Source organism: Ranitomeya variabilis, chromosome 3, assembly GCF_051348905.1.
Source record: "Ranitomeya variabilis isolate aRanVar5 chromosome 3, aRanVar5.hap1, whole genome shotgun sequence".
In the NCBI taxonomy this organism is placed as follows: Eukaryota; Metazoa; Chordata; class Amphibia; order Anura; family Dendrobatidae; genus Ranitomeya; species Ranitomeya variabilis.
In genome coordinates, this window is record NC_135234.1 from 81715687 (window position 1) to 81738138 (window position 22452).

A 22452-nucleotide genomic window follows, 5' to 3' on the forward strand; every position below is an offset into this window, starting at 1 on the left:
TTAATATTTGGTCAAACAGTTTGTCACTCATTTTTATGATCTGTATGTAGATTATAGCCATTTAATTTCTTTGTGGCCTTAGAACAGAGTTTGACACCTGCTGAGAATGAAGATAATTTTATATTTCACCTCATATGACAATACATACTGCATACATTACTAAATACATCTTTCAGACTTGATGATATTGGTGTACTTACTGAGAAAAATCGGTGTCAGAATGTCTGAATAATATATCCAATATATAGTATATCACAAAAGTGAGTACATCCCTCACATTTGTTGGAAATATTATATCTTTTCATGAGACAAGACTGAAGATATGACACTGATACAGTGCAAAGTAGTCAGCTTGCGTAACAGTGTAAATTTGGTGCGCCCTCTAAATAACTCAACACACAGCCATTAATGTCTAAACCGCTGGCAACAAAAGTGTGTACACCCGTAAAGTAAAATGTCCAAATTGTGCCCAAAGTGTCAATATTTTTTGTGGCCACCATTATTTTCAAGCACTTCCTTAACTCTCTTGGGCATGGGGTTCCTTAAGAGTTTCACAGGTTGCCACTGGAATCTTCTTCCAATCCTCAATGACAATATCACAGATCTGATGGATGTTGGCGACCTTGCGCTTCTCCACCTTTTGTTTGAGGATGCCCCACAGATGCTCAATTAGGTTTAGGTCTGGAGGCATGCTTGGCCAGCCCAGCACCTTTATCCTTGGTTTCTTTAGAAAGGCAGTGGTGGTCTTGGAGGTGTGTTTGGAGTCGTTATTATGTTGGAATACTGCGCTATGGGCCAGTTTCTGAATGGATGGGATCATGCTTTGTTTCAGTATGTCACAGTACAGGTTGGCGTTTATGGTTCCCTCAATGAACTATAGCTCTCTACAGCCGGTAGCACTCATGCAGTCCCAAACCATGACACTCCCACCACCATGCTTGACAGTAGGCCAGGCACACTTGTCTTTGTACTCCTCGCCTGGTTGCCGCCACACACGCTTAAGACCATCTGAACCAAATAAGTTTATCTTGATCTCATCGGACCACAAGACATGGCTCCAGTAAGCCATATCCTTGGTCTGCTTGTCTTCAGCAAATTGTTTGTGTGCTTTCTTGTGCATCATCTTTAGAAGAGGCTTCCTGCGCGGATGACAGCCATGGAGACCAATTTGATGCAGAGTGTGGCATATTGCTTTAGGAATGACAGGCTGACCCCGCACCCTTTAACTTCTGCAGCAATTCTGGCAGCACTTGTACGTGTATTCTGAAAAGACAACCTCTGAATATGACATTGAGCATGTGCACTCAACTTCTTTGGATGACCATGGCGAGGTCAATTCTGATGGGAACCTGTCTTGATAAATCGCTGTATGGTTTGGCCATTGTGCTGCAGCTCAGTTTCAGAGTGTTGGCAATCTTCTTGTAGCCTAGGCCATTTTTATGTAGAGCAACAATTCTTTTTTTTCAGATCCTCAGAGAGTTCTTTGCCATGAGGCGCCATGTTGAACTTCCACTGACCAGTAAGAGAGAGTATGAGAGCAATAACACCACATTTACTGCACCTGCTCCCCATTCACAACTGAGACCTTGTAACACTAATGAGTCACATGACATCAGTGAGGGAAAATGGCTAATTTGGCACAATTTGTCCATTTTCACTTACGGGTGTACTCCCTTTTGTCCCATGAAAATATATAATAAAATATTTACAAAAATGTGAGGGGTGTACTCTCTTTTGTGATATACTGTATAATCCAGCTCATGAAATGCTGATTTTAATATCAAGCAGGAGAACTTTCCAAAGGATCACACAGCCATTCCTACATTGATTTTCACAATCATTATGAGGACTAAGATCTATTTAATGATGTGTATAAGTTGTATGGTAAAAGCTGGTGACAAATCTACTTTAAGGGTATGTTCAAACAGGACTTTTTTGCTGCTTTTTTTTGCTGCTTTTTTTTATGCTAATTTTCAGCTGCTTTTTACAGTACCATTAAAGCCTATGAGATTTCAGAAATCTCATGCACACACGTTGGTTTTTTGTTTGATCAGTATTTTCTGCTTTGCTGCTTTTTTTGGACATAGGGCATGTCACTTCTTTCAGCGTTTTTGCTGCGTTTTTGCAGCGTTTTTTCACCCATTGACTTGAATGGGTGATGAAAAAAACGCTGCAAAAACGCTGCAAAAACGCATGTAGCATTATTTGCTGCGTTTTTTGTGCAGAAAATCATGGCCAGCAGGAAGGGATCTCACAGCCAAGAGCTTAGGGGTGTGGTTAGTGAGGTGTGAAGAGCCATTGTGAGCCATTGTGAGGTGTGAAGAGCCATTGTGAGGTGTCCTGATTGTGATCTATTGTGAGGGAGTTCCTGGTAGTAAGGTGTGAAGAGCCATTGTGAGGTGTCCTAGCAGCTGAAAATTGGCATAAAAAAAAAACTGCAGCAAAAATCTGCAGCAAAAAACTGCAGCAAAAAAGTCCTGTGTGAACGTACCCAAAAAACGCACCAATTACGCACCAAAAAAACGCACCTAAATTAGCATAAAAAAAAGCAGCAAAAAAAAGCAGCAAAAAAGTCCTGTGTGAATGTACCCTAAGGGCAAGTGCAGACTCCCGTAGATTCTCTCACTGAAGAGAATCGTGTGGATTATGCTTAATCACACTTTGATCAGAGTGTGATCATAGTTTGATCCGATTCTCTCAGATGAGAAGATGGAGAAAAACACGTCTCTATCTTCTCCATTGTGTCAGTCCGATGTCATCCGAGTGCAATCCAATGGTTTTTCACTGCTGATAGACTTTCATAGCTGAGTGCGATCCAAATATCAGATCAAACTCGGGTATGCAGCAATTTTTTTTCTCCATTGATTCTGTCCGAGGAAGAAATCGGATATGGGCATGGCCCCATAGAATAACACTGGTCCAAAACCGATCCAATGTTTTGTCAGATCACACTCGGACCGAACATACACTTGTCTGCACCTGCCGTAAGCTCTAGGTATATGTGGAGGACATTGCGTTGTTGCAAACTGTTCATGTGATTGTGAGTAATTAAGAAATGTTATATAAAAGGACGGTCAATTATATGTGATGGACATGTGAACAGGTTACTTGGTTGCAACAGTACAGACACTGAGGAGACAGTGGTAATCAACCAACACTATTTATTTGACTAACACAGAAAGAAAATCCATTCATTTCCCGGTAGGCCACAAGTCCAAGATATGTGAATCATTAGATATACATTGTGTTTGTCGCACCCGTCATCTCCGTTCTCTGAAGCATGGCCCCAGCCCACACCCTGCACTGTACGTCTACACTGAAAGTAACCGTCCACAGGGACGTCCATTGCTACAGTTGGATCGCATCTCGAACCTGGTTCAGATCTGGTCACTGTCTTCTAATAGCGCTGCTTACGGTCTTCTACTGGCGCTGCTTAAAGCTCTTCCACTGGCATAGCTTACGGTCTTCTACTAGTGCTGCTTACAGTATTCTGTGGCGGTGCTAACGGTCTCTGACCCTTCTGCGGTGGTGGTGGCTGTAAGCCAATCTCACAGCCACACGACCTGCCTGGTACAGGTTCTGGCATCAACTTCTGTCTTCTCGGCCCCACCAAGCCTTTTATAATTAGTAACTGTGACACAGGTGTCACCTGACCTGATGTCATCTTCAATGGCCTCGCCGGAAACATGCACTTCTAATCTTGGGGTTCCTACTACTATAATTCTTTCTTTACTTTCGCCTTTGACCAGCAAATGGCAGTGTTCGCGTGCAGTTACTCAGTTAGGCATCAATTGCACTCATCTTCTCTCTTGTCCTCCCACTTACAGACATAAAGCTGTTTGAAGTTGTCACTGACTTGTTATATGTATGATTATACAAGAACTTCAAGCTTTTTTAATCTTACTTATTAATACTTATATAGGCACGAGAATATGTATTTCGGAACATGATGTACACAGACAATAATACAGGAGTGTCTGAAATCTACAGTTCTCCAGCCACACTGCGTAGACGGGACAATCTGTTCAGGTCAGTGTCACCGCACTTTATGGTAGTTAAGAACACTAGGTATTATAATTGCAGCTTAAAAACAAGCTAGTAATGTTAGTAAGGGTAATAGGGATACAGGTGCATGGAATAAAGACACATGTACACTGGCTGACAACCCTCATTCCAGAGTATCAGCCCATCTAAAGAGGCAAAATGCTCATTCATTGGTTAAATTATTTTTAAGTTGGTTTCACCATGGCCATTCTACGTTTTTTCGTTTTCATTTTTTCCTCCCCTTCTTCCAAGAGCCATAACTTATTTTATTTTTTCGTCAATATAGCTGTTTGAGGGCTTGCTTTTTGCAGGACGAGTTGTACTTTTGAATGACATCATTGATTTTGCCAGATAGAGTACTGGAAAACGGGGAAAGTTTCCAAGTGGGGTGAAATTGCAAAAAAAAGTGCAATTCCACAATTGTTTTTTTTATTTTTTTATTTACCAGGTTCACTATATAAGTGGCAATATAATTTCCCAGGTCAGTACAAGAACGCAAATACCAAACGTGTATAGTTTATTTTTTATTTAAGCTTGTTTTTTTGCACTCTGAGCTGACGTTTTTACTGATAATATTTTGGTGTAGATACAATAATTTAATCACCTCTGCATTGCATTTTATTGTAATGTTGCGGCAGCCATAAAAAATTATTTTGGCATTTCAATTTTTATTCTTGTTACGCTCTTTACCGATCTGATTAATTAATGTTATATTTTGACAAGATGGACATTTCTGAATGCAGCAATACCAAATATGTGTATTTTTGTAATTGTTTTATTTGCAATGGGGCAAAAGGGAGGGGATTTGAACTTTTGTGTTTGTATTATTCTATTTTTTAGCACTATGTATAGCAAAAATTACAATCTCCTATGAATGTCGGCCACAAGCTGGCGTTCCCAGGAGTATCGTAATGACAGGCATGGGAGTCTTCTGCAGACATCCAGCTGTCATGATAACCCATTGGCGACCCACAATCATGCGACATGGGTGCTGATGGGCAGCATTTGTGACGCGTTTCTGGCTGAAGCGTGTTAAATCCCGTTGTCAGTGATTGACAGCAGGATTAAACTGGTTAACAGCCACAGGTGGAGCTCGGATCTACCCATAGCTGTTAAAAGCCCATGACAGCTGGAGCCCTTATCTAAGTCAGGGACATGACATGCGACGTGAATATACGTCATATATCGTGAAGGGGTTAAAAAATGATCATTTTTGGCAGCAAGTAATCTGTTTAAAGGGAACCTGTCACCCCCCAAGGCGTTTTTAAGTAAAAGAGCCACCTTCAGCAGCACTAAGGCTGCATTATGTGAAGGTGGCTCTTATGTTTAGCATCCCTAGGAATGCTGAATTAGTCACTTTTATAAATTTGGCGCCATACCTCTATTGAGTCCGGGAGGTATGATTTCTCCCTGACTCAAGTACCTCGCAGCCGTCCGTCATCCCACCGGGCGCCGCTTCCTCTCTGTCGTGATGTCACTGGCGCCCACTGTAGCAGAGGCCCCAGATCCCGCCCCACAGTGTGTTATGAATCTGGCGCCTGCGCAGTGGAGCTGCTCACCGTGCTCCATTGAAGATAGTGCCGAAGTCTCGCGCCGGTGACGTCACGACAGAGAGGAAGCGGCGCCCGGTGGGATGATGGACGGCTGCGAGGTACTTGAGTCAGGGAGAAATCACACCTCCCGGACTCAATAGAGGTATGGCGCCAAATTTATAAAAGTGTTTAATTCAGCATTCCTAGGGATGCTAAACATAAGAGCCACCTTCACATAATGCAGCCTTAGTGCTGCTGAAGGTGGCTCTTTTACTTAAAAACGCCCTGGGGGGGTGGGGGGGTAGGAGGGGACAGGTTCCCTTTAAGGTTACCACAATGAGTATTTGGTGGAAAGTTCTATGGGAAAAGTCTGCACATAAAACTTGGCGTAACCGCAAAAGAAATTGATGTTACAGATTTAAAAAAACTCACTACAGGTCATCTTATGCTGCGCAAAAAAAAAAGCACAGTGGGCAGGAGATTTTTATGAATCTCATCCACTTTGCTGGAACTCTAAGATTCTATATTTGTTTTTTTACAATGCTAATTTGCAGTCAAAAACTCACCAAAAACTTATTGTGGGAACTTAACCTATGTGTCTGTTTACTCTGGCCGATCATGGGCATTAAACAACTGTCAATATTCGGTCCCGATAAAATAATAAAGCCGATACTCCCCTCCTGTGCCGATGACATTCCCGCGGTGTTAAAACTCACTCTCTCCAGGGCTGTGTTGCGGTGTCCGGCGCCCAATCAGCACTGGCGTCACTGTCTCCGCCTTCATACGAACTGAACATGAAGAGGAAGCCGGGCTGTAGCTCATCCTGAGCTTCCTCTTCATGTTCAGTTTGTCTGAAGCCGGAGACAGTGACGCCAGTGCTGATTGGGCGCCGGCATCGTGTGTCACAATACCGCATCACAGCCCCCGGACCGTGAGTGCCGACACTGCTGGAACGGAGCTGGCACGGGAAGTAAGTATAGGCTTTATTATTTTATCGGGGCCGAACATTTAGTTTAAGAAGGGGTTGCCCTAGTAGTGGACAACCCCTTTAATTGTTTGATAACATGTTAAGACAGGCGGACTGTACTTCCATGTGCACAGAACGATTGTTAATATGATTGTTCTGTGCATCTAGGATACCATCTTTCTCTGCATAACGCATCCAGTTTACACAAGATGACGATGTGATGCTGAGAATCATAATTATTAACGTGAATCTGTCACCTCATTTTGCCGCTATAAGCTGCGGCCACCGCCATTAGGGGCTTATCTACAGCATTCTGTAATGCTGTAGATAAGCCCCCGATGTATCCTGAAAAATAAGAAAGACAAGTTAGATTATACTCACCCAGGGGCGGTCCGGTCCGATGGGGGTCGCAGGTCCAGGTCCGGCGCCTCCCATCTTCATACGACGACGTCCTCTTCTTTGCTTCCTATCGTGGCTCCGGCACAGGCGTAATTCTCTGTCCTGTTGAGGGCAGATTGAAGTACTGCTGTGCGCAGGCGCTGGGACAGGTCAGAGAGGCCCAGGGCCTGCGCACTGCAGTACTTTACGCTGCCCTCAACAGGGCAAATCAGTACGCCTGCGCAGGGGCCACGACAGAAGCAAGGAAGAGGACGTGATCACATGAAGATGGGAGGTGCCGGACCTGGACCTGCGACGCCCATCGGACCGGACTGCCCCTGGGTGAGTATAATATAACTTCTTTTTCTTATCTTTCAGGTTACATCCGGGGCTTATCTACAGCATTACAGAATGCCGCTTTATCGCGGCAAAATGAGGTGAGATTCCCTTTAAGCAAGTTTAAAAAGCATTTCAACAAAAGAATGAACATACTGCTTGTTCATCAGGTGATAGGCAGCTTGTGTAGACTGCATATTTTTGGGGAAAAGAGCTGCACTAGCATTATCCACCAGTGTAAATTATATTATTACGTATCTTTAAAAATAATGAATAACCTATATTTTAAGGTATTTTTTTCCGGGAGCTACATTTGGATTTGTGCTCTTTTTATTCGTCTTTATTTGGCGACCTTACTCTATTACTACATATTGTGATTACAGTGATATTTTTTATGTCCTATTATGACATTAATACCGGACATCTGTTTGCACAGGGACTATCTATTTAAATGTGCCGATAGCTCAGAAGTTATCACTACAGATGCCTATGGAGAACGCCACATTGCTGTACCCATCCGTGACCCATTGGGAAGAGCTCTGGGAGTGCTGGATCTAAACACAGGCCACTGCAGGGATTTACCAGCCCATGAGTATCAGGACCTACAGAAAATGCTGCAGATGCTACAGGGAGCTTGTTATGAAATTTTGGAGGAAGAACCATCTGCAGACATCCAAAAAAGGGCTGTCTTAGGTAATTTTTTTAATTAGTTAAGCAAGTTATTATTAGATTTTTTTCAATATATCAGCCTTTCGGGCCAAATCCCCATTTCCTATTGTCCTTTTCCATTAGGAAAGAAACAGAGGACGTTAGAAAAACTGAGATTGACCCAGCCATCATTTATTTAGCATTTGGGGGGTATGTTTTCTGGATATAAAGAAGATAGATCCTGAATAAATGTATGAAGTAGTATGTTTGATATTTACCACTAGATGGCAGTATTATCCTGCCTAATAGAGGAGAAGCTCAGGCTCTCTTTCCATGAGTGTGGAATATTGTGCAGAATTATTCATGATGTTCAAGGAGTTGTCCACCTGTACGTAACTTGTGTAATGAACAATTATGTATCATTGTAATATACTTTATGTTCCATCACTAGATTCCAGATCTCTGTTAGTTCTAATAACATATTTGTTTGCAACTAAGGGGTTTAAAGTGGCGTTCACCCCAGACAGTATTATAGTATGTGCACTAGAGATGGAGCAAACTGACCAGGTTCAGTGGCCACGTCAGTAACCTGTGGACAAGAGCCCTGAGAATCACCTCCACCCTGCATCAGTGGCTCTTTCGTTGAACATCCAGCCAGATGCGATGTCACATGTGCATCACACCGCAACGACATTGCACCGGGCCGGCGAATCAAAACAGTCGGAGATTCCATCAGGTAAGAGACAGTTCTCAGGTCTCCTGTCTGATAGGCACAGGTCAACAATCTGGCTACTGGACCGGGTCCTCCAAAGCGATGCGCACCAATCCTAAGGCTATGTGCACACGTTGCGGATTTTGCTGCTGAGTTTACAGTACTATGTAAACCTATGGAAAACAAAATCCGCAGTGCACATGCTGCAGAAAAAAACGCTCGGAAACGCTGCATTGTTTATTCCGCAGCATGTCAATTCTTTGTGCGGATTCCGCAGTGGTTTACACCTGCTCCATAATAGGAATCCGTAGGTGTAAAATCGAAGGTGGAATCCACACAAAAAAGCGGTAAATCCGCGGTAATTCTGCAGTTAATCCGTAGTGCGGTTTACCTGCGGATTTACAAAAACAGGTGCGGAAAAATCCGCAGACATCCCACCTACGTGTGCACATACCCTTACACTCAGTTTACCGCTCGTCTTCAAACGCTGCCTGGGTTCCTCGCTGCGCTGCTTATGTCCTGTCCTGACAAATGCGACCTCTGCAGCCTCTGCCAAACAGTGATAGATGGCAACGATCACGTCATTACAACATACAAACGCCAGGCGGAAAAATGGACAGAAAACAGTGATGAAACACACTGCCCTATAAAATCAATACATGTATTAGATAATTGGTAAAAGTCTTTTTTATATACTTGAAATAAGAACAGGGTGGACTTTTAAACAGATGAGACACATAAATTGACCTCAAATAACAGTGATATGGTCACTGATATTTAAGCTGCACAGCATGTGAGTGCATAAATATAGGGGCGGACATACCAAAGACGCCACATGTGCAGCCGCACAGGGGCCCAAAGAGGTTAGGGGGCCACTACCACCCCCAAAGTAGGCAGAATGGTGCACTGATGAGCTACTGGACTGGAAAGGGCCCTTATCTTGTTCTTCTGTCTGTGTCCTCTCCTACATAAATAATAATCTATTATAACAAGCCTCGTCACAAAGAAGTTCAAAACATGCAGTGTATCTCTCTGGCAGACAGTGGGGTATACCCAAAAGTATATCTGCCCTACTACATTATATCTTAGCAGATGTCTGCGCTTTTTTTTATGGACAAGCAAAAAGGCAATGGACAATGTACTGATAATTCAATACTGTTTGATTAAAATGAAAAGATCAAACGTCTTGATAACCGAATAATCTTTGTTTTTCCAATCGATAGAGGCAGAACGAGGGTCAGGACAGAGGAGGGTGGGAGTACTATTCCATCGCTTCATGCTGCAAGACCTGAGGCAGTGCGTCAGTAAACTGGACCACCAGTCATTTGCTGAACTGAAGAGCTACAAGGAGCCTCCTGTCATGGTGCACAGTATCCTCAAGGCTGTGTTACTGCTGTTTTGTCCAGCCTGGGCCGATTCAGAGGAGATTCACAGCTGGAATCAATGCAAACTGGTGGGTCAATATGCAATAACATATGTAAGGCCAGGGTCAAGCGTGTGCAGCGCGAGTCTCTCATGTATTTCTATGCAGCTGAACGCTTCGCTCCCGAGTGCCGGCGGCAGTGCCCGGTATTGAGGCGAGAGACTCGTGCGAGTCTCTCACATTGCACTCGCATGTGTGACCCCGGCCTAATAATGATTGTTCCACTCCTCATTTTTGCTTACAAATACTGAATGTAAAATGGATGGAATGTCCGTGTAAGCAAAAATCGTGGCATGCACTAGTGTCTTCTTTCTGATGAAACTCGCCCATTTGAGTCTATGGGTAGGCAAGAAAAAAAAAATCGGATCCTGCATGGATCGACTGTATAACATCCGATTTTTATGGATACATCATTTACATAGGAGAAGATATTTGGTCTTATAAATTTTAAAAGCTGGTGATGTATAAAGAAAGATAATAAAGATGAAAATTTGTCCATTTTTTCCTGGATGGAAATTGGATGATTTTTTTTATGCACTTATGTGAACTCAGCCTAAAGAAGTCTTTCCATGGTATTTTACAGAACGTGCTCTGGTGATTTGCTTTCTGTGATGTGTTGGCAACGCCGGGGGTGGACAGATACAGCAGAAGACCCCTGTGGGAGAACTTTATACTCTTTGTGCCCTTTGCTATCTCAGCACAGAGAGCACTTTACCTCTCTAAGAGCCCAATGGAAATTGTGAGCCACGTAATTCATTAACGCAAGCTGATTTGATGGAAGTTGTGTCCCCCTTACCTACCGGACCCCTGTGTAGCTTCACAAGTTGCACAAATGTCTACCACTGAGATTAGTCTACGCCAGACACTATACTGTAGATAAAATTAATACTGAATTATATGAGTTCAAAGCTTTTAGGGGTCTATTTGTTAAGCCTGTTTTCTTTCGGCTATCAACCAACATCATTGAGAACACAACTCTAGATTATGCTGCCAACAAGATAAATGTACAAATAAGAAAAATATTGTGAAAAATAGGCTGCAGAGTATCGTGATACGGTCTTTGTAAGTACTTGCTGATTTATTTAGCCTGCGTTCACATCAGCGTTTGCTAAGGCGAAGTCCACATTTCCAGTACTGATCTGTTTGAAATGGATCCAGCAGCAATCATTAACAGTATCTTAGCAGGACAGAAAAGCTGGGCAGACATAACTTTTTTGTTCAAAACAAACTTCAACTGGATCCTTTCTTTTTACATTGAGGTTTAAGGAAAACGAATGCATTAAATAGCCATATGTTTTTCCTCCATTTGAAATGGATCGGTTTATTTTTTGCTTACTGGATCATTTTTAAACAGATAGTTACTGGCCATGTGAACCTCGCCTACTTCGATTCTTCTGCTCTACCATAGTATCAAACAATGACATTAACAGCTGTACCAGATAAGTCACATGGCAGACACCTGCAGCATCTCACAGCTCCCAAATGATTTTAGTGGGGTCTATATTTTGCGTGATTTATTTGCATAATAATGCAGCATGTTGGTGCGAACTGTTTGGTGAACAAGATAATACCTATCCAAAAGACAGATGCTGACTTGTTTATTGGCGGGGATCAGACCACTGGGTCCCGCACCAGTCAGCATATTGAGGAACGTCTTTCCCATTAGAATGGAGTGGCTATAATAACGCCCGACAGCTGCTCCATTCATTCCATATGGGACTGCGAAGCGCTGCACTCGGCTTAATACGGTAGCCACTTAGGCTATGTGTCCACGATCCAGAACCAGCAGCGCTTTGGGTGCAAGGTATTTTCGCTGCTTCCAAAATACTGTTTTATATTGAACGCAGGTGAAGCTGCATGTGATCACTGAACCGTGCGGATTCACGCCGTTCATTAGAATCTATTCATTTAATTTCTGTTGAGAAATTGACATGCTGCTGTCCTGAAAGATCCGCCACATGTCAGTGTCCGTAGGCACACATGCACGTATAGCGAACATTGGATTTCTAGAAATCCCATCCACTATGCTGTAACATCTGGCCGCTGCAGCAATGCCTGAACGTGGGAACCTACCCTAACAGAATGAATGGAGCAGCTGTTGGGCATGGAGATTTGCCCAATCTGCCGAGTGCTGCAGTCGCAGTGGTACGGCACCAGCCAATCAACGAGCAATCATCTATCGTGTGGATAGGTGATACCTTGTTTTACCTGGACAACTCCTTTAATAATCTAATTCTAACATCATTTCTTTTTTTACTTGTAGAAAGTGAATAGTGATTTAATACGGAAGATATTGTCCTTTGACCCCACTGCTCAGTCTGTACAGTTCAATCCAGAGATCCTTACTAAGTATATTAAAGGTAAATATAGCGTACCCTTATATCGATTTTCTATTACTAAGGCTCCATGAGTAGTTAAAGCTGAGGATGGGGCCATGTGAGCTTTCTCTACACTGAGTTACAAATTAGATTTTTAGACTAAAGTTATCCCATTAACTAATATTTGTCGTAAATTGGCAATTTATACCAAGGAATACATTGCTGGGGGGCACAGGGTTTAACTGATAAGTGGATCATAAAATATATGTTCACCAGGAAATGATCAGAACCAATACAGCACACATTTTGGCCAGTTACACACAGTGACAGATTATATTATTATCCTGGGATTGTGATATAAGGTGAGTTATTTGACTTTTTGCCAAGACATCTTAAAGGGAGGGTGCCACCAGTTTTCTTGTAGTTTGTTTTTTTGTGAAATTAAGCTTAAAATAGTAATTAAAATGTATTAATGCAATGTTTGCAAACATTTCTATATAAAAAAAATTATATATTTTTGTACAAATATATAATTACCACTAGGGAGAGCATTTTCCGTTTTGGACCTCAAGAAGCTATAGTAAGACTTCCCAGGTTTACTGTTATTTGGAAAATTGGGTCAGTAACTGCTTACATCACCATTTCCCTCCCATTTTGTGGGTGAATGCCCTGTGATTTGCTATCACCAGTAGTTACTGTCTCTCTCTCTCCCATCAGTCTTCATATGACTACCCCCTACACCCCGCTCCACAAGTTCCTCGATGTCTTTGCAGTCTCTGATACTCAGCCCCAGCTTTTCTCTCATTTTACCCCAGTCAATCTATGATTTGTTCTGCTGGAAGCAGCACTGCTTATGTTAGCAGATCCTAATGACAGGAGACAAGAATCGAGCACAGTTGACAGCCGAGGGCTCCATGAATATGGCAGAACACTCCCACTAGTGTGAATTGTGCAGCCCACAGAGGCGTGCCCAGTTCACAGCAGTGACAGTTCTATTACAATAGATAGGGTCCGTGTCCGTCTGTTATCTCCTATGACAATGGGGTGCCATATAATGACACTGAAAGTGTCGTGCTGCTACTGTGAAAGCAAAATGTCAGCCTCCAGTGCCTTCTTTAAACTCCTATAACACATGAAATATGTTTCAAATGCAATCAAAGCTTGGTTATAACAGCATGTTATGCTACATTTACATTGATTTATTAATGATCTACAAACGCGGTACCTTCCCTTTAATATCCGTGACTGATATGTTTCAGGTATTCCCAGAGGAGCAGTCTGGAGACACGGCTCCATTCCAGCAGAACATCTCTATAATTGGGCTTTCACCTGCCTTTCATTGATGGAACTCAGCCAGAAAATGCAGAACACACAGTCACCAACCCTGGTCTCTGTGCCAGCACCAAACCAAATGTGAATAAAAAGGAAGTGAATATGACAAGATGAATCGTGTTGTGACCTTTTACTTCAACACCTGAGCATTTTTAAATATACAAATTGAAAGAAGAGTTTGGAGATGGATATGGAGCATTAGCCAATTTTATGCCACCTACGCCAAATTTTTTATAAAAGAGGTTACATGGCCATAGCCTGAGAGATTCCATTACTGGAATTCATTTTCTGACAGTGGTGCATACGTTAGCTGAAATATGCATCAAATTAAGAGACTTTCTAAATGAATTTGACATATTTTACTCTACGGGACTATGGATTGAAACTCCAGTCTTGATGAATTCCCCTTCTTTGCCTTTTACTCCTGACAATTATTATTCACCTATCAGTCTGGCTTACTGTGTGCATCCATTAGTCTGGACAATCACACCTTAGGCTTCTTTCACACTAGCGTCAGCACGGGGCCATCGCTATGCGTCGGCCCTACGTGCCGACGCGCGTTGTGAAAGTAATGCACGACATGGGCAGCGGAAGCAGTCTTACGACACTTCCGCTGCCCCATTGTAATGTCCGGGGAGGAGGGGGCAGAGTTTCGGCCGCGCATGCGCAGTCGAAAATGGCGGACACGACGCTCAAAAAAAGTTACATGTAACTTTTTTGTGCCGACGGTCCGCCAAAACACGACGCAACCGTCGCACGACGGTTGCGACATGTGGCCATACGTCGCAATGCATCGCTAATGAAAGTCTATGGGTAAAAAACGCATCCTGCAGACAACTTTGCAGGATGCATTTTTTCTCATAAACTACGCATTGCGACGTATTACAAACGACGCTAGTGTGAAAGGAGCCTTAGCCATTCATGTGGTTGGACTATATTCATTCTGCAGTTATCATGCCTCAGATTCAGGACTCGATCCGGTCACTTTTTGCTGCGTGGTCTGTTTCCCCATTCCTGCTGAGCCACAGCCTGTTTGTCTCTGTCCAATTGTTGATGCTTCTGTTTTTTTTCTATAGCTATTATTACTTTGGTGTTGCATATTATCTATAAAGAGTGTGCAGTTAAGGACATTCAGGGTCAGTCGATGTTGAGTGGGGGCACAATTTTGTAATTTTATGGTGCCATCTCCCTGGTCCGTCACGGACAAATCAGGGTCAGATCAGGGAATTTCCTAGTCCAAACATGAAACTTGAGTTCAGGTGTTGTGTCTCTCCTCATTCATACTTTACCCGTGTGATTGTGTAGGTTCAGTCATAACATTATTATTATGGCACATCTGGTGAAGTGAAACCACTAAGCCCCCAGGTCAGGGTGGGTACATGGGCTATGAGCGTCAGTGCAGCTGGCAGGATGAGAACAAGGACACCCTCAGGAATTTTGGAAACAGCAGGATGGATGCAGCGAAGTCAGTAGGGCTGCAGAGATAGAAGAAAGTAACCTAGTGTGTACAAGAGGAGAGCAACAAACTAAAGTCACGAATAACAATCTGAAGACACAGGTGTGTGTCCTGATGGGCATAGGGAGATTATGACTCACGCCAGAAACCTGCAAAGGCGGGTGTGGAGCACAACAGAAGGCTGTGGACCAAAGTGAAGGGAGCAGATCCTGGGACAGGTGTGTAACAGATATAAGGTGGCCATACTTAACTTAACAGATGAATATTGGCCAACCCCTCTGCCTTCTAATGTGCATGAGGGGTGTCCAAACTCTACACTGATCGAATGTCACGGTAGAGATGGAGCATGTTGGATTCCAACATGTCTGATTCTTTGTTCTCATTGCAGAAGAACCGCCAGCAGAGAAGTCTAGCAGTGGCTTAATCTTCTGTCTCCATTGAGAATACATGCATTTTCAACAGAACTCAACATGCTTGTGTTTGGGTTGGTCGGAAGCAGCTTTCTAAGGTGTTTTGGCCATCTATATTTCCTTCCTTATGTTGCCTACTTTGAAAGTGTTGTTGGTAGGAACTGCGTCTGGCATACTTAGAATACTATGGAGATGAAACTCGTACACTTTGTGGGTGTCCGTTTTACAAAGCAAAGTGCCTAGCATGTTATTACAGGAGCACTGTATGTTTGTATGTTTATAGAGATTCTGATGCATTCTAGCACATTTTTACAGGCAATAAAGTGGTTGTTAAGGATTATATATTGATGATTGCAAAAGTAAGAATAGTTTAGATATTGATGACCTCTCCTGATTATAGATCTTTAATAGTTAAGATTGGAAAACACCAAAGTGAGGGGTCAAAGTTTGTGATGGTCACCTAAAGAGCTTAAAGGGAACCTGTTATGTCCTTTGTAGCATGTGAAGTGTCCCCAGTGCGTTGTTAGTGATTCAATGTGCATCACTAACACATTTTTCCCATTAAAATCACCGCTGTAATCCTTCTAAAAAGAACACTTTATATAGTTATATCTTTAGTTATATCTTACCTGCTTGTTTAGTCTTTAGTGTTGTGCTTCATCGCATTCAGTCAGGCTTGTCCCCGGCCACGCAATTTGAATTGTTCCCGGGGTTGCGCCGACGTCACTGTATATCCTGTGCTTGCGCATCAGAATGTTGCTTGCGTATTGTCCAGCGGCAATCCACGCCGTCGTTGTGCGTACTGAAGCTAGTTTTAGTTCTAAGCATCACTGACTGAGTGGGGAGATACTAGTCACGGCGCATGTGCGGATCACTGATGGACAATGTGCAAGCGCGGGTCAGCAACTTACTGCGCAAGCGCAGGATATACAGTGACGTCGGTGCAATCCCGTGAACAATTCAAATTGCGTGGGCGGGACAAGCCTGACTGAACACAATGAAGCACACCCTGATAACTAAACGAGCAGGTAAGATATTACTATAAAAAGTGTTTTTTTTTAGTATTACAGCGGTAATTTAAATGAAAAAAAACGTGTTGCTACACATTGCATTACTAACAACCCTCTGGGGACACTTCACATGCTACAAAGGACATGACAGGTTCCCTCTAATTTGTCTCTTGGTTTTTACTGGGTGTTATTTAATAATATAATTACAATTTCAGCAATAATAATAACGATAATGATACGGTCTTGTCATTCACCATTCAGTATCTCTGACCCCGTCTCCACTGAAGCTGAGCCCATCGTTCAGCATTTTTGTCTCTATGGCAGTGAACTGGTTAAGATTTTCTGAATGGAGTCTGAGAGATCCCATCTATGTAATAAAATTCCAAGTAACAACATCTTTTTAATAAAAGAAAAGTTTGGGAAAAGACATCTGTCTGTTATTTTATCTTGCTGATAATACGCTGCCAATAGTGGGTCAGAGCTGTCGCACAGATCGCTCCGCGATAAGATGCTCTTGTTATTGTGCTACCTGATCCCAAAGATAATCTGTTCTCGGCTTCGGGTTCCTGTAAAAGCACAATTAAGGAGAAGCGGCCATGTTTCCAGGATTAATCTTCTAAAAGATATTAAACTGCCTGTATATACCTATATACTGAGATTATGATTTCCTAATAGAATATTATATACTCTAAGGACTTGTGGCGAATTCTCACTCATTGTTAGCAGGATTCCTACATGTGATGACTGAATTAAGACTTCTACTTCAGTTCTACTCCTGAACTGTTAAAAAGCTTGAAATATAAGTAAGTGATAATCAGAAAAAAAACCCTCATTATGGTCCTGTTTTAACCCTTTAAATAGGTTGTTTAATTTTGTTAAATGTGTAAAAGTGCAAAGTGCGTGCAAAAACAAAAAAACTTTGCTATTTACCTCCTATAGAAAATAGTCTCCATTCTCAAAAACAGAGGGATTTTTAAATGTAGTTTACTGATAGTTCCCTATGTTACCAGTCCCATCTGTTGTCTGCAGAGGTGGCCGGTTTCCTAGGCTAGGAGAGCATGCTTGTAAGCTCTTTGCTTTAGCACTTGCAAGGGCAGCTCGGAAGCCAACTAGATCGCTGAAATGGTAATTTATACTACGGCTTGCAGGGGAAGGTAACAAACTTAGGGATTATTCACATAAAAGTATTTTGCATCAGTGTTTGTAGGGCAAAACCAGGAGTAGAACTTATAGAGAAAAACTATAATGGAAAGATGGAGACACATCTTGTATTGTCATACAAATACTGATCAAAAATACTGATGTGTCAATAAAGCCTTAGGCTAGGTTCACATTGCGTTAATGTGTGCACGCTAACGGACAGCGTTGCACGGCGAAAATGTCGCAATTAACGCTGTGCAACGGGTCCGTTAGCGCACCCATTGACAGCAATGTGAAGTTTCCCTGTAGCGCATCACTAGCGCGTGCCTTTTTCGGCTCGCGCTAGCGATGTGCCGTTCTTCTGTGGCGCGCCTCGGACGCTGCTTGCAGCGTCCGCGGCGCGCCCGAGGTCCGTTCCCCGCTCTTGCAGATCGGGGATCTGCGAGAGCGGGGACGTTAACGCGGCCCCTAAATAAACTTTGCGTTAGCGCAATCCGCTAGCGCTAAACGGATTGCCCTAACGCAATGTGAACCTAGCCTTAGTGTTTGAGGAGGTCTTGGGCGTATGCAGCAGTAGACATATTATTGATGCCACCTGTGCAGCTGAACAGGGGCCCAAGAGGTGAGGGAACCGCTTCCACCTCCAAAGCAGCTTCTGTCATAGACACAGCAATGGGTGCATTATGAACTATTGGACTGTAAAAGGCATATATTTTGGAGTTAGCGTGCTCCAGTTCCACCGACAAGAGCAGTGGACGCCCCTGCCCTTCCTGTGATGCATATAGGCCCCCAGCTCCTCCTTTGATGTATATAGGCTCCCAGCCCCAGCCATTCCTGTGATGTATGTGCCCCCGATGTCTCCTGTGATTTATGAGTCTCCGGCTTGTTGTGATGTATGTGCCCCCAGTGTCTCCTGTGATGTATGTGCCCCCAGGGTCTCATGTGATGTATGTCCCCAGGGTCTCATGTGATGTATGTGTCCCCAGGGTCTCATGTGATGTATGTGCCCCCAGGGTCTCATGTGATGTATGTGCCCCAGCGTCTCCTGTGATGTATGTGCCCCCAGGGTCTCATGTGATGTATGTGCCCCAGTGTCTCCTGTGATGTATGTGCCCCCAGGGTCTCATGTGATGTATGTCCCCAGGGTCTCATGTGATGTATGTGTCCCCAGGGTCTCCTGTGATGTATGTGCCCCCAGGGTCTCCTGTGATGTATGTGCCCCAGCGTCTCCTGTGATGTATGTGCCCCCAGGGTCTCCTGTTATGTATGTGCCCCCAGGGCCTCCTGTGATGTATGTGCCCCAGGGTCTCCTGTGATGTACATGCTGTAGCCACAATGTTTCCTATGTGATGTATGTACAGCAGTCTTGGTGTCTCCTATGTGATGTGTATACGGCAGTCTCAGTGTCTCCTATGTGATGTATGCTGCAGATCTCTCACTGCTTGAGTTCTATAAATGTTACATGAGCAGCAATGAATTGCATTTTTGTTCAGAGTTTACTGCTGCAAGTTCTTTTCAAAATTCATCGCAAAGCGTCACCTGCGCTTCAGACCGACGCAAATCGGGAAAAGCAGTTACGAGTAGAAACGTCATCACTACCACCTAATCATCACAGACCCCCTAATGGGAAGCAGCTCAGTCATCATATTAGGGGTAAGTTAATTAAATGTTTGACCAAATATAGCGAGACAGATTTCAAGTTGATAATTTTGTACGGCCCCAGAGTAATGGTCTAACCAAATGGCCCATGACAGAAAAAAGGTCCCTCACCCCTGATGTAAGGTCTAAGCTGCAAAGTCCATTTTATTAGTGTAGTTATTATGAGACAACCTACACGTTGGACAATCATGTGGCTACGCCATTTTCTGCTCTAAATACTTTGAGGCACATCTTGCTCCAGCTAGCTTGAAATAAGATTGCAATCAATTTCCCTCTGGCTTTCAAAGTGGGCAGTAAATTGGACCAACAGGAATTTGAGGAGGATGTCACAGAGTAAAAATGGACCAGTGTAGATGGCTGGACTTGGGTTTCTGTGCTAAATTATTCCTAGAGTTTACCTTTCATATTAACAGAAGGTTGGCTGTTGTTATCTTGGCACACAGAGTACATTAAGGCTGAATTCACACATCTGTATTATGTGGATCAGGTACAGACCATAATCCCCGGACTGGTTGAGGGTCTCATGACTTGATCTGACATTTTCATAAGATTGTAAGTACAAGTCAAAAGAGCCACAGCCAGTTGGCCGGGGCATTGCATTCTGTACAAAGATAGTATAAAATAGATGTGGGTATTCAAAATTACATACAAAAGGTCATTTTTCAATCATCCAGTTACAAACACACCCAAGTGAGAAAACATTGACTAGAAATTCAGGTCCAAATGGGGTTGTATTGGCTGCAGCTAGAACATTACGTGTAATAGCCATCTGACATTTCGCGTGCATGTAGTGAGCCTCAGCTACAATGTCTTTATTAGAACTGTCAAAGTGATATAAACACATTGTGGCTTAAAAATAGAAAATGTTAGATTCAGGATAATCTATCTAACCTTAAAGGGGTCTAGTGGTTTTATGAAAATAAATATGTAAGTACAATATAAAGTTGTGCTGAATATATATGTATTCCCGCAGCAGCAAGACTGTAGAGGAACAATGAAAATACAATGTTCGACAGCTCACAATGCCTCTGGGACTTGCTAATAATTATGCATTTTATAAACAAACTCACTTCACAAATATCCCTTAACCTTAAAACATAACACACATTAATCAGCAAATCAGTATAAAAGCAAACATCGGAAAGTGGATAGTTTATGTACGCTGTAATTGTTTATCCGGCATGATGTCGGTCCTGCTCTGTGGCAGAGGTCCCCGGGTTGATGACGTCAGAGGTAGGGAACACTTTTTTTTTTTTTTTTAAATAACAAGATGCTATCAATAGTTAGTTGAGTGATTTCCCACCAGAAACATCAATTTTCCAACACACTAGATTGCTATTTCTGCAATACAAAAAGATGCCATTGCCTTTTTGTCCTATGAACAGTGAGTGGGTTTACCATTGGTTAGGCAAAGATGCCGTATGCTGTAGATATGGCATTACTGTCTGTCGCAGGAAAAACCCTTAAGGATCAGTTCACACTTGCAGACTCTACTTCTGTTTTTTTTTGCCTAAAAGTGAGCACTGAGAAATTGGCAATTTAATTGATATGCAAATTAGGCTGAAGTGCTATTGTAGATCTAAAGCCACTGTCACTCCGACTCTATTCCCCACCCAGCGACCTCCTCCTGCTTGACTGACTTCAGGCAAAGGAGTCATCAGTAGGAACTCACTCAATGCTTGTGAGGCCTGGCAATTTTTGTTTTTGTGCTTTCAATTTTTCCTCTGCTTCTTTCAAGAGCCATAACTTTTAAATTTTGCATCAACATGTTTATATGAGGGCTTGTTTTTGGCAGTTTTGTTTTTACACCGTTCAGTGTGAACTACACTAAAAATGACCTGGCAGTATGATTCTCCAAGTCAGTACGATTACAGTGGTGGCAAACGTATAAGAGCTTGTTTCATACTTATATTTTGTTAAACAATTTCTGAACTTCGTAAAAAGAAAATTGTTTCTGCGACCTAGACCTTTTTTTATTTTGCCGGCAATGGAGGTGTATTATCTGGGTTGTGCTTTTCACGCTGAGCTGTAGTTTTATTTTGCACCATTATGCTGCTCATATTTTATTTTTATAGCTTTTGTGGCTACTGAAAAACATCACTTTTAAGATTGACCGAATTGTTGAAAATGTTTTTTTTTTTCTTATATTGTTATAACATTTTTTTAAATTTTGTTTTAGTCCTCCCAGAGGACTTTAATTTGTGATCATTTGATCTCTGAAAACATGTACTAGATGTAGACATGTAATAGAACAGTAATATATCGTTTAACTAACATTTTCCTATGAAGCCCAGACTCATAGGAGGACAAAAACGGCAGCAATGGGGGCTTAAAGAGAGGTCTCAGCTGCCATTGTAACCCACTGGCTCTATGGGATTACATTAATACGGGGCCAATGAGAATCGGTGCACGATAGCCAGTTTAAGGCTATTGTCAGCGATTGACAATACCAGGGCCGGACTGGCCATTTGGCAATTCTGGCAAATGCCAGAAGGGCCGGTCTGGTTGTGGGCTGCCTTGTGTGCTACATTGTTAACAGAATCAAAGTTCTCAAGACACCCATACTGTTAACAGTTGTGACGGAGCACAAAGCCGGTCACTCCGTCACTTACCTCAGCATGCCGTGGGTATAATTAGAAATATTGGTCTTGTAGTAAATCTTCCTTTCCTCCATCCAGGGTAATATTAGTAATATATCTCATCTGGTTCATGGGGACGGGGACAACATGGGCCTGTGTGATTTCAAATGCCAGAGCTGAATTTCATTGCCAGTCCGTACCTGGACAATACCATGTAAATCAGGGGTCTCAAACACGGCTGGGTATATGGGCCGCATTTAGAAAAAATGTAAATTTGAAGGGCAGCGTTCTTTGAAGGATGAGATGACAGTTTTTGTGATACCACATTATTTTTTCTAGATCCCTTTTGATCATTTTTTGAACATTTTTGGCTTGTTTTTATTTTATTCCTGAAAATGGCAGTCATTGTATGGGTTATGGTACAGTATTATAGCGTGGGTCTTTATGGATGCAGCGATAACAAATGTGCACTTGTTTACTTTAGTCTGTCACGGTTTCATCTTTACTG

The 22452-nt window shown here is 42.7% G+C and overlaps 1 protein-coding gene across 3 annotated transcripts in view; it reads left to right on the forward strand.

Annotated features, from left to right (window-relative positions):
- The window catches only part of EFCAB5 (EF-hand calcium binding domain 5), a 112238-nt gene extending 96342 nt beyond the window's left edge, over positions 1-15896 (forward strand). For 2 of the 3 annotated variants that reach the window (XM_077294282.1, XM_077294283.1), the window contains 5 exons: positions 3923-4029; positions 7694-7950; positions 9841-10070; positions 12304-12400; positions 13618-15896. In XM_077294282.1, the coding sequence (XP_077150397.1) occupies positions 3923-4029; positions 7694-7950; positions 9841-10070; positions 12304-12400; positions 13618-13775 (849 nt within the window). In that variant the 3' untranslated portion in view covers positions 13776-15896. The remainder of the gene's footprint in view (positions 1-3922; positions 4030-7693; positions 7951-9840; positions 10071-12303; positions 12401-13617) is intronic. The other variant, XR_013223707.1, reaches the window with a different exon arrangement.
- The last annotated feature ends 6556 nt before the right edge of the window (positions 15897-22452 follow it).